This window comes from Eufriesea mexicana, unplaced genomic scaffold, assembly GCF_001483705.2.
Source record: "Eufriesea mexicana isolate 0111107269 unplaced genomic scaffold, ASM148370v2 scaffold1121, whole genome shotgun sequence".
NCBI classification, from domain to species: domain Eukaryota; kingdom Metazoa; phylum Arthropoda; class Insecta; order Hymenoptera; family Apidae; genus Eufriesea; species Eufriesea mexicana.
In genome coordinates, this window is record NW_016909245.1 from 344,662 (window position 1) to 362,474 (window position 17,813).

A 17,813-nucleotide genomic window follows, 5' to 3' on the forward strand; every position below is an offset into this window, starting at 1 on the left:
CATTAATTTGTATTGAATAGGAGTTCAGTTACTTATATTTTGTTCTTCTTTTTTTTAACATAGTAAATGAAAAATTCATTGTGGTATTTTAAATTATCTAGAAAATATTGAATCTAACCCTGTCTTTTTATATGAAGTAACAGAAATCCGTTTTGCTTGAATATCATTATCTTTGTAGCATTAAGGAGTAATATCGTATAAAAAATTGTGAATATCAAATAATGGAAATAGTGCAGTTAAGAAGTTCATCTGAGGATGATGATGATGTATATTTAAATTCTGTTGCAAAGTTGAAAGGTACATCTATGAATATTTAATTTTTTGTTACTGTTTTACTTTTCAAAAAATAATATTAAAATATATGATATAATTCGAATTTATTTACAGCTTTGAAGAAGAAACAAACATCATTACACTGTGATGTCCAAAAGGAGGAAGAAACACAGGAAAATAACGAAGAATTGAAGCACGTCTGATACATATAGAATAAAGTTCATAAAAAATTAGTTTTTATAGTATTTTATAATTTATATTTACATGTACTATAATTCATTAATATTCCTTTACTGTGCTCTCATAGATATAAACCTTTTTGTTACATATTTTATATAAGCTATTAACTTACAGACTTGAAGTTCCTAACAAGACTATAATAAAACGAAGAACATATCGGAAAACAAGAAACAAGGGAAATACTCCTAAGCGTCGATCAGCAAGACAGAAACAAGTAAATTAATTTAAAAATAGCATACATAGAAAAATAAACAATATTTCTAATTAATGATTCTAAGAATTATTAACTAATTATTTGAAATATGTTACATATTTACTTTCATCTTTGTCTTTTTAGCAAAAAAATGTATCAGATGCAGATTCTGATCTGGAAATTGTTTCTGTTGAAGGAAAACCAAATTCTGCTGAAAATGATTTATTCATAGTTGAAAACAATATGAATGAGAACTCACATTGTACTGAGGATGAAAATTATGAAATAAATATTAAGATTCTGTGGCAATCAAAAGATGTACATCGTTTGAATATTTGTCGAGTATGTAATCATAAATACACAATTCTAAGTCTACCAAATAAGTATAACTATGGCATGCTTAGTACATACATACATAAAAAAAAAATTAATTGCATTGTTTCAGAATGAAAACTTTCGAAAAATTTTTGAATATTTTGCTAATTTAGAAAAAGTATCAATAGATGAAATTTTAATAACAAAAAGAGATAAAACTATTAAGAAAAATGATACACCAGCTTCCATAAATTTGTCTGTCATAGACATACTCGGTAAATTAATCGTTAGTATTTTGATTTCGTTTAAATAAAAATTAAAAAAGGAAAATATTTTTACAGAAGGAGGCATTATTAAGAAAGACAATATCGTACATCCAAAAAATATTGAGCAAAAAAACAATGAAGATATCTGTGTAATAAAAATACAAACAACAAATAAAAAAAGTCTAACTGTTTCTGTTAATCGAGATGAAAATTTCGAATCTCTAATAGAAAAATGTGCTCAAGAATTAAATGTTGAGAAACCGAAAATTAAATTGTACTTTGATGGAGAATTAGTTACAATAACAGATACACCCGATTCTTTAGAAATAGAGGATATAGCTTGCTTTGATCTTCGGTTATCTTCCTAAATAGTAGTGTTATTTCTATTCATAAAAATATTTTTAGTGAACTTATTTAATATATAAATAATTTAATTTATATTTCCAGTGGATTATTTACTTAATGACATGAATTATGTTATCTCAAATTAATTAATTTACCAATTTGTTTCAGATGATATATAAAGTATTAATTAATAATGAAAGTTAAATAATATACAGTGAAAAAATATACAGATTATTAGTTATTTTGTAATAAAAATGTAAGCTTGATTTTCATCAAATTTTATTAAAAAATGTTATCCATTGATTGAAATTAATTCATGTCAGAATTAATAGTGGTCCTTCAGAAGGTGGTAATTCCATAGTTTCCTGAGCTTCCACAACTCTACTTCTAATTATATTTCCTTCAGCATCAGTTTCGTCAATCGATATCAGAATATTCGATATCACGGGCATAGACTTCCCTCCGTTATTTTTTTCTCCTGACTTTTCTTTTGCTTTGGTTTCTTCATCCTCCTCCCCTTCTTCATCCAAGTCTTCAAAAATCTAATAAATTACAGAACAACTTAATATATCAATTTTTTAATAAATTATATTCCAAAGAGAAATATTACCTCAACTTGAGGCACACTGCAATTTTTATTTAATTTAATTTTAAATTTTCTATTTTGTATTTTTGTTTGGGTAATAGAAGGATTTGTTTCTTCTTCAACAGCTTCATATCTGACCATTTGTAGTCTATAGCAACCATCTTCATCATGAATATATTGGAATCTTGTATGTCCGCTAGGTAATTGTAATTGATGTGTTTCAATTAAATGCTTTGTTAATCTATAACTTTTTCTATATTTTATTGGACATTCATGACAACAATACCATCGCACCTGCATACTATGAACTCGTTCGATATGCCTTGAAGTATAATTTTTTTACCATGACAAAAATTAATTTTCATAATAAATATAAAAAAATTAATTTTTATTTATTCTTTTTATATTTAAGTTGTCAATGGGTATACAAGAATAATTTAAATACCTGTCGAGAGTATACGCGCCTTTGCATTTATACAAACATCCTTCAAAATGACACAAAAAATTAGGTCCATTTGTATGAACAGTCATGTGTGAGTCTAAATCCTGTTGAGATTTAGCAGCATGACTACAAAGTTGGCAAGGAAAACTCCTTGTAGAAACATGTCGATATCTAACATGTTTAGCTAAACTAGCTGGTGATTCACAACTCATATCACAAAGGCTGCATTTATAATTAAAAACATGCATTCGCATATGATCTCTTAAAATTCCTTCAGTAGGATAAAACTTATTGCAATGAGAACATTGGAATCCCTGAACTAATAATAATTAAACCAAGTTATTTAATATACATACACCTAATTTTTTAAAAATAGTTACAGTACTAAATATTTTTGTATATAAAAAATTTATTTATAAGTAAATAAAAATTCTTAAATTTACCATCAATTGGAATTTGCCGCTTACAATGTACATGAAATTTTGTATTAGAAGCAAAAGTAGCACCACAATCAGGACAAGCAACAATTTTTTCCTTTGTATGACGTCGTATATGATCCCTCAATTTGTATAGACTAGGATACAAGTTGCCACAACCAGTCCATTTGCATTCTAAACCTCCTTCAATTTTATTGCCTCTTGGCCCTTCCTCAATATGTGCAGCAACATGATATAAATATAATTGGTAATTCCTAAAATGTTTCAAACATTCTTCCCATCGACAAAGAAGTGGTGCTGGAAGATCAATAACATTCTTCCATTCTGAATCTCTGCGACATTTCTGAAATATAATTAACATTTAAAATTGTATAAACATTTTACAATGTAAAAATTAAATTTAAATTAAAGTTTAATGCGATATTCAATGTTCTTATAGTAAAAAATTATTTTTGTAACTTTTGTAATAAAATTAATTAATATTTATTAGAATAATAGGTGCATTTAAAAAATATTTTTATTTTAATTAATTACTTATAAAATGTAGTATAAAAATTTTGAATTTCTTACAGGTAATTTAATTCTAGTACGAATATTCGATCCAATGCATTTTAATTTTGTATGATAAGCATGATAATTGACATGTCTAGAAATTTCATCGGGATCATTACTCTCGTACAAGCAACCGCTCCATTGACATACATAAACATTGATTTCTTTCTCATTGGTCCGCGTATTTAAATCGGACACATGCGCAGCTACGTGATTTACGAATCTTTCAACATGATTTGCTTCGTATTTACAACCAGTCCATTCACAACATAGATGATAAACTTCACGTTTTAGGGGTAAACCAACTCTTCTTCTTTTTGTACCACATTCTGATACGGAATCAAACTCAGAATCAGTATTATAACTATCATCGTCATCTGTTTGTTTTCTTTTACACTGTGTTTCATCCGTATATGTAAATACTTTTTGTGACTCTACCCAATCGTCACATCGTTTTTGTACATCTTTACTAGTTATTAGATTTTTCGTAAATTCTGCCATTTTTATTAATTTATTTCACTAAACGTAAACTTGTTTTATATTATATTCAACTGTTAGTTTTGCCTTACTATACAAACTTATTGAAATCAATCAAACACATAAAAAATTCATTGATTTAAATCAAATATTTTACTTTTATTTAAAATGAAAATGTTCAAGTAATCATTAACGTCTATTTATATTCCTTTCATCATTGGTATGTTCAATACCTGCGCTTAAACACCTAACCTGATTCTAACCTAATATGAAATAAGTATAAATGTAAAGTGTGATATTATATTTATGAAGTTACTAACATTTTTGTATTAAACAGTGAAATATTACGAATATTTTTAAATAAAAACATGTGGAAGTTAACTGCTACTTCTATGAGAATGAGACAGACAACTTCTTTCTCACTGATTCTACTGCAAAGATATTTTAGTGAATGTAGATCCTCCACAATTTACGCACTTTCTTCTGGTTATTACAATTTTCTTTTTTGTTTTATTTACATTCTTTGTATTTTAATAAAATTAATACGCAATATATTATCATAATATAGAGTTAAATCGACACTGCTTCTTGCGATGAGACATTTCACATTCCGCCAATTTTAACTGCGCATGCGTGTCATAACTGCAAATTCAAATATTAAAAATATTTTATATTTAAATACAAAAAAATTATAAAGAAATTTTAGTATAAAAATTAAACCTAATGAAACGAAGTTATTGTTAGTAATTTAAAATATAACATTAATGAAAAAATATTGATTTCATTTAATTAAAAAAAAAATTGTTTTAAATATATTTTCTTATCTATTTCTAATCTATTTTATTTATTTAATAATTATACTATGTAAATTTATGATTCCATTTATTATTTTAATTTGGTCAACAAATAACAATTTTCTTTTTATATTAAAGGATATGGTAAATGTGGAGTAGCAGTAATTAGAGTATCTGGACCAAAAGCATCATTAGCTTTAAAAAATATGACAAAAATATCTGTTCTAAAACCTAGAATAGCTCTCTTAAGAAAAATTCATGATCCTGAGACTAAGGAAATTTTAGATGTAGGTTTATGTCTTTGGTTTCCAGGTAACATAATTCAAAATTACACATAAAATGAATATTGAAAATACATACATTGTACGAAAGAAGATTAATATATTTAATGAATAACAAATTTCAGAACCTAATTCATTTACTGGAGAGAATTCTGTAGAATTTCATGTTCATGGTGGTCCAGCAGTAGTGATGTCAGTTTTAAATGCATTGTCAAAACTACGTTTTCAGGTAGCATCTCCTGGAGAATTTACAAAGAGGGCACTTTTAAATGGAAAATTAGATTTGACTGAAGCTGAAGGTATAAGGGATTTAATTGAAGCAGAAACAGAAAAACAACGTAAGCAGGTAACAATGAAAGTAATGTAGTATTATCTATTCTGAAAATATAGTTTTTAATCAGATTATATTACTAAAATTGTATTATATTATGACATTATCTACTAAAACTTCAACAGGCTACTAATCAAGTAAATGGTTCTCTTCGTTGTCTTTATGATTCTTGGCGTATTACACTTTTAAATATTCTTGCTGGCTTAGAAGCCTATATTGATTTTTCTGAAGAGCACAATATAACTTCTAATGTCTTAGAAGATACTAAAAGTGGTGTAAAAAAATTATCTATAGAAATTCAACAACATCTTGCTGATGGAAGAAAGGGAGAAATTCTACGTACTGGAATACATGTAACAATTTTTGGAGAATCTAATGTAGGAAAAAGCAGTCTTCTAAATCTTCTTTCTAGAAAAGATGCAGCTATTGTAACATCTTCACCTGGGACAACAAGGGATGTTATACAGCTAACAACTAATATCTGTGGGTACCCAATGATTCTTGCAGACACTGCAGGGATTAGAAATGATCCAGAAAATGAGATAGAAATAGCAGGCATTAGAAAAGCTAAAGAACATTCACACAGAGCAGATTTTATTATATGTGTAATTAGTGCAGAAATTAATATAGCAACTCCTTTGCATGAGTTTTTACAGCAATATAAGAATTTCCTAGGAATAGATAAAAAAAGAGTTCTTACAGTATTAAATAAAGTAGATTTACTCAATAAAGAAGATAAAGAAAAATGGCGGCACGAAAATGTTGTTCTTGTATCATGTAAAACACAAGAAGGTTTAAAAGAACTTATAAATGCATTAGGACAATGTTTTGAAGAAATGTAAGTATTTCACTTATAAACTTAAAAATTTATGAATGTTAAGTATAAGACATATACAATAGAAAACTTATTATCCTCAAATAAAACATCTTTATTTTACTACATTATTTTTAATTTCAGATGTGGAGATCCATGTGAAGAAAATCCTGTAATCAGCCACGCACGATACAGAAACCATTTATTACTTGTTTCAGATTATCTTAAATTATATTTAGAGAAAATTGAAGTACCAAACTATGATATAGCTATATCATTGCAAGATATAAGAAGTGCAGTAAGAGAGCTTGGAAAAATAACTGGTTCCATTAGTAATGAAGAAATCCTTGATGTTATTTTTAAAGATTTTTGTATAGGAAAGTAAAAATCTTAAAAATTAATATTCATGTGTATATATATTCATGAAGATGGAATTATAATTGTAGATTATATTACAATAATAAAAATAATTTATCTAAATATATGTATTTGCATAACAAAAATTTTTAAAAATTTTATGTAAAATATAACTATTAATTTTCAGTTTCCTTTTTTTCTTCTGCTACCAAATGAATTATATTCACTTCATCTAGATTTATATTTTGATCCTTCATAGCTTTCTAAAACATAATTATAAAGAACAATGTACATCTTACAAATTCTAATAATTTAATCATTGTTTTACAATAAAATATGAAATTAATAAAAACTTCCAAGAAATTTATAAAAATATAAAACAATAATAGGAATAGGGAATAATTGAGGTTCATCAATTGTGAAATTTTTAAATAAATATTTAACATCTAAAAGTGTTTAACTATTATTAATTTATTTTAAAAGTTAAAGGTTTGCAAGGTTCGTGATTTTAAAATATAAGCAATATGATCCATATAGTTATTCACATTTTAAGTAAATTTTTAAAACTATTCAACTTTTTAATATTCAAAAAAATATAATATTAAATAACTAAAAAAGAAGGTTAGAAGTACACAAAAATGAAAGGTTATTTTTTGTTTGGGTTAACTTACGGATACACAGTTAGTATAAATTTTAAGTAATTGTGCGCATTCACTATCATCAAAAAACCCATGTAAAAATTTTTCAGAAAACCATTCATTAAAACAACGATCATATTTAGCTTTTAAGTCTTTACAAGCCTCCATAGCTTATTGTTACATTTATTTCAATTAAAGTAATTAAATTTTTTCTTATTTTATCATTTGCATATTAACATATTAACATTCAATATTAATTTACTACATCAGTATTACATCGTCGATTAATTGTATTGTAACAACTTCGTTTAATTACTCACGTAGAGAAAACTGGGTCATGTAATGTACATATTCCATAGATTGCAAGTGTTTTAATTTGTCAGCATGTACAACATATTTTGTATATTTTCTTAGTATTTGATTTCAAAGATTAATACATGCAAAAAATAATAAATAGTGTCGAGATGTCAAATTATTTCGAATTTCAACTTTTCGAAATATTTATAAATGCAATAAATTATATTTTTGTAAAATTACAAAATTTTGTAGGAGGAATAATTTTCAGAATATCACTTTCATATTTTGGTTCCATGATATTTTTGTTTTAATTTTAATATATTTAAATTAAATATTTAATTAATATAAAATGAATATAAGAAAATAATCAATTTAAATACCTTAAGGCACTGACTGTATAATTTGAAGTGATGTGAGCACATTGAATCGTCTAAATCTCCTTTAAGAAATTTTTCAGAAAACCAAATTTTAAAACACTCATCATATTCCTTTTTAAGATTATTACAAGCTTCTGCGATACTATCCATTTAATTTTTCTATTTATTATCAAGTCTGGAAGATAAATTCATATAAGTAATTTTTCATTTCTTAAAAAGTTAATAATGTCTATAAAAGGTATAATTTTTCAATTACTGGTTATAAATGGGATTAAAAGTCAATTAAAATTAATTTATATTAAATATTGTTAATTCAATTTCTAATTTATTATCGACTTTATAACATTTAATATCGATCAAAATCGATTAATCGAATTGTTTCACATTAGATTGAATATTATTTTATGACATTTTTTTATATAAAAAAAGTATTATTCATTATCCTAGAACGAATAGTTTTGATTAAGAAAAGTTTAACAGTAACTTACGTTAACAAATTTTTTAAGATGAAATATGATTAAGCTTCAATACTCGGAAAGCTCAAATACTTTGTGGTTAGTATCGTATATGATGTATCAGGTTAATCAGTGATTAATGGTTCTCAACTTATTTTTTCGTAAGTATTGAAAGTTCGTGGTTTTGTAGGGAATTTTGTGAATATATGAATATTTAATAGAACCTGACTCTTAATAAAATTTGATTTATTTTATTTTCGTTCACGAAAGAAAATCTTTTCCTTTTGCAATGTAATAATAGCAATTATAATTTGAAAAAATAAAAACACATGCATATTGAAATTTGAGTCTAAAAATATTAATGCTATAGAAGCTAAATAAGGTTTTATCTATTTAATATTTCATTTAAAGCTTTATTCAAATTTGGATACAGGAAATTACATTTCTATTCAATTATTTTAATAAAATTTATCAATTCTAAATACTTTCATATATATATTGTAAATATTTAGTATACAAAATTATAACAAAAATCAATTATCAATAAAATATATTTAATAGATCTTATTATGTTATCACAACTAAATCAATTAAATTAAAAGTTCGCAAAAGTAATTAAAGATCTGGATATTATCAATAAAAATTAAAAAATTCTATTTAATTATTTGTTATATGTTATAATAATCGTAATATATCAATTGGAACTTGCATCGTTTGATCATCAACCAAGACAATATCAAATTCTTCCATATATGAAAACAGACTATTTTCAACCTGTAAAAGATCAAAATCTTTATTTGTTTCATTAGATTATTTAATTTAATATAGAGTAATATAATAATAATTGAAGTCAATTTTTATTAAATTAATATATAATCAAATATTATTTCTAGTAAAGAATTATATCTATACAATGTTATATAACAAAATATTTGAATAATAATTTTATAATTATTTATGTATATAGCATTTAATTTACGTAAACCTCATATAACATAACTTACATTTTCATAAAGAAACCCAATTTTTAATACAGCACGTGTATTTTCTATTCCATCAGCCATTGATGCATCTCCTATGGTATCACCCATTAAAAGAATATTTTTTCTTCCTTCAAGAAATCTTAAATAATCTTGCTCTATTGCATGTTCGTTCTTATTGAAAACATGAATTAGTTTTTCATTTTGAAATCCTGCCAATTTTTCATCTTTATATTTGAGAAAATTTGAAATTATCTAAAAATTGAAGCCTTAATTGTTACAGATATTAATATTATTATTTCATTATCATACTATTACAAGTTTGAAAATATTTGAGTAACTAGACTTATAAAAAAGAAAGTATATTTAAAAAGTTATTACCTTTATATTATTAAATAGAACATCTCGGTCTTTTAGCATAGCTTGAACAATATCTCCTAATCCAGCACTAAAGACTAGTATTGGAATTTCAGCAAGATACAACATTTTTAAAAGGTCTTTGGTACGATCCCTCAAATCTGGTCCATAATTCTTGCATACTTCTGGAATTTCATTAGGATTAAAAGGTATTCCTTTCATTATTTCCTCAGCTGCAAGTATCCAATCTGACATTGCTTTTGATTTTATACCAATTGATAAATTAGGATCTATTTCAATTGGTCTATATTTTTTATAAAGATGATTTGATTTTTCTTTGTATGTTTCTGGAAGTTGCTTGCACCTACTAAAGATTCCTAGTTTTAAAAAATTGCAAAACAGTAAATAAGGTCATAAAACACAATTTTATTTTATTTTGTATATACACAATTAAACCTTAATATGTGAATAAAGGAGATAATGTTTACATATTTACATACCAAAACTAGTAAGAATCTTCTTTCCATTGATATGTTGCTTTGTTAAAGTTAAATCAAAATCAGTAACTACCTAAAAGTGAAAATTTTAAATTAGTTAACAATTATAAATGTGTATACACACTTAAGATACAAATTTATGTGTAAAAAATCAATATTAAAAATAAGAAATGAAATAAAAAAAGATATGAAAGAAATCTATACCTGTAAAGAATTACTTCCATCTTTCAAAATTGTGTTTATTATTTTTAATAGACTTTTTTTATCCTTAATATAAACATGGTCTAGTTTCAGTGTTGGGAACTACATTAACAGAGAAAATGTAAAGAATTATTTAAGAAAATATACAAATTTTAAATACAGCAAAATATCAATTAAAATTCTTTAACTATATATTACATTTACAACAAAATTAAGAAACTACATGTTATATGTAAGAAGTATTTAATGTAAGAAGTCTTTACATTTGTCATCTTCACTATGTAATTGTCTTAAAAGATATGGGATATGAAGGTTCAAAATGATATTTTATTCTTTCAACATTAGCACATTGTTGTTTTTCAAGTTTAAGACTATTTTTAGAAGTATATTTTTGTCATATTTTTTTATTTATTTTTTTAAAGACAAATGAGATTTTTAATAAAAAAACAATCTCTTAAAAAATAACATTAATATTATTTGTTTTATAATATTACATACATTTTGATATAATTACAAAATTGTATTATAAAAAGTTTTCAATTGTTATAGTAATTAACTAGAGTATTTGAACAAAAACTTATTTAGTATGAAAGTATAAATATATGAACATTAAAAAAACTTGAGTGATGATTCTCACTCACTGTTTGTTTTAATATCTTGAAGCTTAACTAACAAATATGAGGCGATAACTAAATTATAAGTAACTACACATGAAATATTGGAATGAAATACATTTGATTTTCTTTTTTTATTTTAGTATAAATGACATCACCAAGCTTAGAAACATTTAAGAAAAGCTTCGAATTATTATATTTTTATAGCAAAAAATCTTTGAATGCAAAGGGTTAATTTGTTAAATTAATATTTTTAGTTCATTATGTTTTTTATTTGATTATTATTTAACAATCTATTAGATTTATTACTTCAATTTGTAAATGAATTAACTTTTGAAAAATGTACAAATGAAAATTATAAAAATACAAATTTTATTATATAACAGATTAATTTTAAATATTGTGTCACAGACTTTTTAGTTTTGTCTTCCAATTTATTACTCATTATATGTAATAACATAATACTTATAAGCTCAAATTTATGATATAACCATTCTTTTATTATTTTTTTTATTGTTTTCTATTATTCTTTTTTACTCTAGTTATTAGTTTTATAATCATACTAATAAAAAGTAGTATGTGTAATGGTTATTATTATTAATGTTATAGTCTAATATAATAGTATAACATAATATTAGCTAGTAACTGATAATGATTAACACCGTGAAAAAAATAGTAGACAAGTACTTACTTTACCATTTTAATTTATGTACAGATTAATATTTTCATTGACTTTGTATTGTTTTTATAGAAACGATTTAAAATTTAATATTGTTAAATATGAATAAAAATTATTATACATTCTTTCCTATATTAACTACTATTACACTTTTCTCACATAGTTTTATAACAGCATTATATTATATCTTGTTTCTTATTTTTTATTATTTAGATGAGTTATAATGTTTTAAGAGCGTTAGATAACTGACAGGACAAAACAGGTAAGTATAAAGATGAAGCAGTACTTATTTAGTTACCTTTTTTTATTCTATAACCATAAATTGTTTCTTTATTAAATATTAATTATTAATCTCTTAATCTCTTGACTCTTAATTTACAACTAAAATAGATTAAGAAATAAATAATAGAAAAAAATGAATAAAGTAAAGGTTAAGTTTTAACATAATGACTGATTAAATTTCGAAGTAGCTCAAGATCAAATGCTATTGGTTAAGAGCAAAAACCGCGAAAAATTTAAATTACTTACATTATCCAGAGTTACTTCGGCAGTCATGTTTTTCTTTTGCACAATGAGCGCGGAGTCTATGTATTCAAGAACTTAACTGTTTTTTAAGTGCCATCACAGTAAAGCCATCACAGATCCAATTAACCAATCAGCTACAGTACGTAAAGTCTCTATCTGTCACGTGACTTCCCCTTTCTTTAGTGAGTTTGAGCAACGTGAAAATTTTGATCTTTGAATTGATGCAAATTCGAATAACTTTTTAAATAATCCTTATTAATTTCACCCTAGTAGTTCCACTCAAGTAGTGCTTATTAAAACATAAATAGGAATATGAAAATGTATGTATGTACATACATCTTCTATGAGGAAGAATATTTAATAGTGCCTACAAATAATAACATAATCGTTTATATATTTGAATTTTAGATTAAATACATCATACTTTGCAACTGGTTTTAAGATTCTTAAAAATCTTAACATTATACGAACGAAATCAGTACGTATATATTTTGTTACATTAAAAAAGTATTTATTCAATATAGTCGTTAATATTATTCTTCTAACAATTATTATTCATATAAAATTTTATTAAGTGCCATCAAAGATACAGAAATTTGTTCCAGTATGGAAAATATTGCTACCACTGTAAAGATTTGATAGCGGAATGATAACTTGGACTATGCTGTGAATAAAATTGGGAATACCACCTGCGGTAAGCAAGTATGCTTTTATCTTCTTTGACGAGAAGAGGTTGCTTCTCGAACTTCTTTCGATTCCAGATAGCTACATCTCTTTCGAACATTAAACACTCTCCTAAGAATAACATGCTAGCGTATGGACCAAGCAGCGGAGGAGAGTATATTAAATGGGTCACCTGGTAATACAAATGATAGTAATAATAATTAGAAAAAAAATAATTTGTTTTATATGTAATACAAAAAATAATGCAAAATAACAAATTTTTTTAATGAAAATTCAAGGTAAAAGTTTATTTTAGTGACTATGCCCTAAATCTATTTATTTTTTTCTGTTTCCTTTTTTTCAAGGAAAGCTGTATTATCTCAATATTAAAAAAAGAAATACGATCTCGATGACTTTGAAGAATGTATGTTGTATAATCTTCTTTGCGGCCTCTTTTTCCAAGATATTTGCAAAAATTGTTGGTACTCCTGCATTGAGTTCTGCCTTTATGTGTCATGGACGCGTAGCGTTTTCAAGGGGTCGCTTCTTGCCTAGTGTATCGTTACTCGTCTAGTTTATGTAACGGGTGGATAGAAAGATTAAGTTTAATCGATTTCAATGATTCAGCTGACTGAATGTCAACTTGCGTAGCTTGATGGCGCGGCTGTGCCTAGAATAATAATTTATTCCAACCTAACCTAAAGTAATATCATCTTTAATTAGGTTAGGCTGGTTTGAAGTAGCTACACTATGATTTTTTTTTTTCAGTTGTCCGTTGTGTTAAACTCGCCTGTGGCCGCGAAGTGTTTATATAACATTAGACGAGCAACGATTCCTTGCAGATGCAACGCATATATGACACACGTAAAGAAATGATTTAATCTAATAGTATAAGTAATTTTTGAAAATATATCAAAAACTAAAACCGGGGAGCAATTATGTAATTAAAAGTTATTCAATGTCTCGTCTTCCATAATATACTTAAAAATCATCGAGTCAGTTAACGCATTCAGCAGTTTTTAAAGATTTTATGTTTTTTTATAAAAAATTCAGCAAAAGTACATTACTTTTTTAAGCTCTCTATTCTATACTCTGTTTTAATATTAAAATACAGCCCTTTTTGAAAAAACCTGGAGAAATAGGTTAATTTAAAGCAAAATCATTAAAGTAAACTTTCATCAAATTCAAACCTTTTTTACTAAATACGTTCATTATTAGATTCTCATAAGAAATCTTATTTTTTCAAAGAATTTTATGTTATAAAAATTAAAATTTTATCACTTTTAAATATATACTTGAAACTTTACGTCAATTTAGAACCTTTTGTAAAAGCGGTTCCATTGGTGTGACTGTCTGAAAAATACACATAGATCCCAAAGATGAGTGCATCATTAATTCAACATAACCGGGGCCGATTTGTTGAACGTTTACATCCAATTGTAAAAGTTCGAATTTCTCGAACAAAATCAGGCTGTGTCTTAAAGTCATGTATGCTCTATGTCTTAAATTTTCACCATCTTTTTTTTCCGTTTCAGTTTTCTCGGAAGTTTGGGACTCTAGGAAAGAGTTATGCGGCGCCCAATTAACGTTTGTCCATGAATGACGAGCAAAAGAAGAGAAAAAATTTGTAATTTTCGTAAATATTGCTGGTCCATGCACTGCGCTAAGATGTGCTGAATCAGCACCATTTTCTGCAACTTCCTGAAAAATGTAATAATACTTATATATGTTTCATACTTGTATAATGTTTCGCAATTGTATCATTTTATGAATATTTTGTTACATTAAATTCTAACGTGACATTGTATAAAATAGAAGTCGAAGTACATTTTATGCATAGGCAATTGTTTTCGTAATTTTCGATTATTTATAGGTAGTTCTTAAATTATCGTATTAATCATAAAATTCTCCTTGTTTTATTGTTTATTTTAATTATTCCTTAATTTGGGGATGATAGTTGCTATTTCCTTACCTGTTCAAACCCAAAACAACGACCATCGTTCTTAGGGTTCATCATGGAGGCTGCAATCAAGGAGTCCAAAATCCATTTCTTATTTCAAATATCCACCAGCTTTACTTAACACATATCTAAAAAAGGAAAAAGAAAAAGGAGAATACTAAAAGATCGCTATCGATCTAAACATTAATGGCAACTTGGTTTCCTTGATTTTAGTTTCCATGATCAATCTAAGTAATTTGTACCTCAATTATCCTTAATCTTTACATGTTATACGAATACAACTTTATGATATTTTGTTTATAGAAACTTATACACGCCACTCAAAGATTAAAATCTAAATTTCTTGGAAGCAAAAGTACAATTTAAATTTTCACATTCATCCGTTCATTATTGTTATGTCACAAAATAAGCAAGTAGTTTACATAAAAAACTGTATCTAAGTCGATTAAACTGACCTGTATATGGCAGTTGATAAGAAATTCATTTCGACCTTGATAGCGCCACGTTCGGTTTAAAACGTTACTAATTGTTTGCGGTTGCCAATTTGGTTCTAATCCCTCTGCATGGTGCCAAACGAAGATAATTTCGTTAGCTTCGCAACTTTTCCACGTTTTTGTTCTTGCTATATGTGGCACTAAAATTAAGTATGCAATATTAAAATTTTATAATACAATTTATTATAAAAAAATAGCTTTATGTAACTAACATTAATTAATATTCATTACAGCATCTATCCTGCTTAAAAACAACAAATAATCGAATGAAGTTATAAATTCGATTACCTTTGTCGGCGTATGGGATATGATTGCACTGTCCATCAGAACCACGAAATTGCCAACCATGAAAAGGGCATTCTAAGCAATCGCCTTTTACACGACCACCTTCTGCCATATTTGCACCCAAATGTGGACAATAAGCGTCTAAAATCCTTATCGTCCCGTTATCTGTTCTTTAAATGAATTACTAAATATTATTATTAAATATGCATAAATATCGACAAATTATATTTCTAAGAATTTTTAAAGTTTATCGTCATATGTAAAGGAATCTTGGATCTCAGATGTAAGTATTAAAATACCTGAAAACAGCAAAATTTTGTCCAAGTGCAGCTACATGTTTAACTTGACCCTTTTCTAGTTGTGAACTTTCTAATAAAGCAAACCATCCATTTGGATAAACCGGTGGAAGTTTACCCAATTTGCGTTTTTTCGACTCCAAGTGATTTGCTAAAACTGTTTTGTTATCACCTTCTAATCTTAGATCCTAAAAGAAGAATCCGTTTTTACTTTTGAAGTTTTTCGTTATTAAAAAGACAATATATGAAGTTGATTGACATAATAATAAAATATATAAATTTAATTATGATAAGTTTTCGCGATAATTTAACATAAAATTCAAATATGTTTTTCAAAAAAGTAGAATTACAAATTTAAAAATAGGATAATAATTACAATAATTATTAATCTTAAGAAATATATTTTTTGCTTTGAAATATTTAATATAACATTGAAGTATATCATGGTTTCCTTTTAAGGATAGGAAGAATCGCTGATACGAAGAAAAAAGATTCTTCTAGTTTTACGGTGTCACGCGCAAAAAGAAATCTGCTTCCTCATTTGTAAACATAATGTCATCGTGATGGCTTGTGCTCGCACCCGTGCGTGTCGTTTGCGTTAAAACTTTATGGACTTGACCGATAAAAATAGAGAAATAGTGCAAACGTCAACGAATTTGTAAGTTTTTTCCTTTACTTTTACATTTTCGAGAAATTAATACGAATATTTTACTAAAAATAATCGTATTTCTATTTCACGTTAGTTCAGTTTAATTTGATTTTTACTTTATTTTATCTAACTTAATGTCAATACACTATTTATAATTCTTTCTCTTCGATAAGGAGTAGTATTTAATAAAGTTTATATTCCATTTTCTTTTAAAATTGAAGGAAAAAATAAATCAGATTTAGTAACAGTTGAAATATCGGAGTATTTTGAAGCAATGTTGATCCCTTTTCGATTGAAATTTAATGGTAATTTCATGGAAACCCAATGCAGTTCTAAAGTTACATCGGACTTTTTAAATCTTTACTTTTACCAGCGTAATCTAACAAATTTTATTATTTGTTTTACGTACATTATTAAAAATGTGTAAAATATAATTTCGAAGAGCAGTTTATCAGCATTTCCTGCCATTTTAATATTAATTGACTAATAATATTTGTTTTGATAGTTCAATATATCGATGTGATATTATTTACTCTCATATTTCTTCTAAAAACAAAAAAATATCGATCATTTTGAATTTTAAGAGCCACGAAGAGGAAAGTAAAAGATGCGATATAAGTAGGTAAACCGGGCAATGGTATCGAAGAAGACTCACCTTGATCCAGTTGATCTTGTACAAATAGGGAGCAAGGAGAATACCAAAAAGCAGAAGAAAAGCACCACCGAGGCTCCACCATCCGGCCATCGTTGTCTTCTTCACCCTCTGCCCCCGAACGAAGAAAAGCAAGTGCACTCTAAAAACTTGTCCCTCCGGAACACCTTCGGAACCACCTCTCTTATTCTCCTTGCTCTCACTCCCCCTCTTTCTCTCTTTCTTTTCTCCTTTCCTTTTCCTTCTACTCGGCTTCTTCTCTTTTTCCTTCCTTCCTTCTTCTTCTCCTTCTCTTGTCCTCTTTCTCACCTCTACTTTTCCTTCTTTCTTTCCTCTTTACTCCCTTCCTTCTTTTATCATTCTCCCTTTACCTATCTTCTTCGTTCTTTACTTTCTACCTCTTGCTCTATCTTCTCTTCCTTCTTTCTTTTCTTCCCCTTCCACTGTTCCTGCTCTTCTTCACGTTGCTCTTGTTTGCCCCCCTCTTTTAA

At 26.4% G+C, this 17,813-nt stretch overlaps 6 protein-coding genes and 1 long non-coding RNA gene across 8 annotated transcripts; 3 read left to right on the forward strand and 4 right to left on the reverse strand.

Annotated features, from left to right (window-relative positions):
* The first annotated feature begins 154 nt into the window (after window positions 1-154).
* Rad60 (DNA repair protein Rad60) lies at window positions 155-1,655 on the forward strand. The gene is made up of 6 exons (XM_017900096.1): window positions 155-297; window positions 388-466; window positions 628-727; window positions 851-1,048; window positions 1,152-1,296; window positions 1,363-1,655. Exons 1-6 carry the CDS (start codon window positions 222-224, stop codon window positions 1,653-1,655), a joined length of 891 nt encoding a protein of 296 aa, XP_017755585.1. The 5' UTR covers window positions 155-221.
* A 267-nt stretch (window positions 1,656-1,922) lies between these two features.
* Window positions 1,923-4,163, reverse strand: Hinfp (Histone H4 transcription factor). The gene is made up of 5 exons (XM_017900107.1): window positions 3,668-4,163; window positions 3,104-3,440; window positions 2,664-2,979; window positions 2,243-2,540; window positions 1,923-2,174 (listed from the first exon to the last, which is right to left on the reverse strand). The coding sequence occupies exons 1-5, from the start codon at window positions 4,148-4,150 to the stop codon at window positions 1,947-1,949; spliced, it is 1,662 nt and encodes a 553-aa protein (XP_017755596.1). The 5' UTR covers window positions 4,151-4,163; the 3' UTR covers window positions 1,923-1,946.
* LOC108547540 (tRNA modification GTPase GTPBP3, mitochondrial) lies at window positions 3,868-6,731 on the forward strand. 2 transcript variants are annotated; one of them, XM_017900108.1, is made up of 5 exons: window positions 3,868-3,945; window positions 5,059-5,232; window positions 5,327-5,547; window positions 5,658-6,370; window positions 6,491-6,731. In XM_017900108.1, the coding sequence occupies exons 2-5, from the start codon at window positions 5,127-5,129 to the stop codon at window positions 6,729-6,731; spliced, it is 1,281 nt and encodes a 426-aa protein (XP_017755597.1). In that variant the 5' UTR covers window positions 3,868-3,945; window positions 5,059-5,126. The 2 variants fall into 2 exon arrangements, with proteins under 2 accessions (XP_017755597.1, XP_017755598.1); XM_017900109.1 differs by lacking the exon at window positions 3,868-3,945 and adding an exon at window positions 4,474-4,612.
* A 154-nt stretch (window positions 6,732-6,885) lies between these two features.
* On the reverse strand, window positions 6,886-8,165 carry LOC108547530 (TP53-regulated inhibitor of apoptosis 1; the record flags this gene model as incomplete). Its single annotated transcript, XM_017900097.1, has 2 exons — window positions 8,019-8,165; window positions 6,886-6,966 (listed from the first exon to the last, which is right to left on the reverse strand). Coding segments are annotated over exons 1-2 (228 nt in total), but the record flags the coding sequence as incomplete, so codon positions are not given.
* Window positions 8,166-9,145: 980 nt separating this feature from the next.
* Window positions 9,146-12,407, reverse strand: cN-IIIB (cytosolic 5'-nucleotidase IIIB). The gene is made up of 6 exons (XM_017900142.1): window positions 12,327-12,407; window positions 10,509-10,607; window positions 10,308-10,377; window positions 9,832-10,184; window positions 9,475-9,705; window positions 9,146-9,244 (listed from the first exon to the last, which is right to left on the reverse strand). Exons 1-6 carry the CDS (start codon window positions 12,351-12,353, stop codon window positions 9,146-9,148), a joined length of 879 nt encoding a protein of 292 aa, XP_017755631.1. The 5' UTR covers window positions 12,354-12,407.
* A 527-nt stretch (window positions 12,408-12,934) lies between these two features.
* Window positions 12,935-17,415, reverse strand: nvd (cholesterol 7-desaturase nvd). The gene is made up of 6 exons (XM_017900141.1): window positions 17,326-17,415; window positions 16,025-16,209; window positions 15,729-15,895; window positions 15,402-15,580; window positions 14,307-14,687; window positions 12,935-13,179 (listed from the first exon to the last, which is right to left on the reverse strand). The coding sequence occupies exons 1-6, from the start codon at window positions 17,413-17,415 to the stop codon at window positions 12,943-12,945; spliced, it is 1,239 nt and encodes a 412-aa protein (XP_017755630.1). The 3' UTR covers window positions 12,935-12,942.
* On the forward strand, window positions 13,574-14,595 carry LOC108547563 (uncharacterized). The gene is made up of 3 exons (XR_001890214.1): window positions 13,574-13,689; window positions 13,755-13,850; window positions 14,522-14,595. It is a non-coding gene; the product is annotated as an uncharacterized LOC108547563 (long non-coding RNA).
* Window positions 17,416-17,813: the final 398 nt, after the last annotated feature.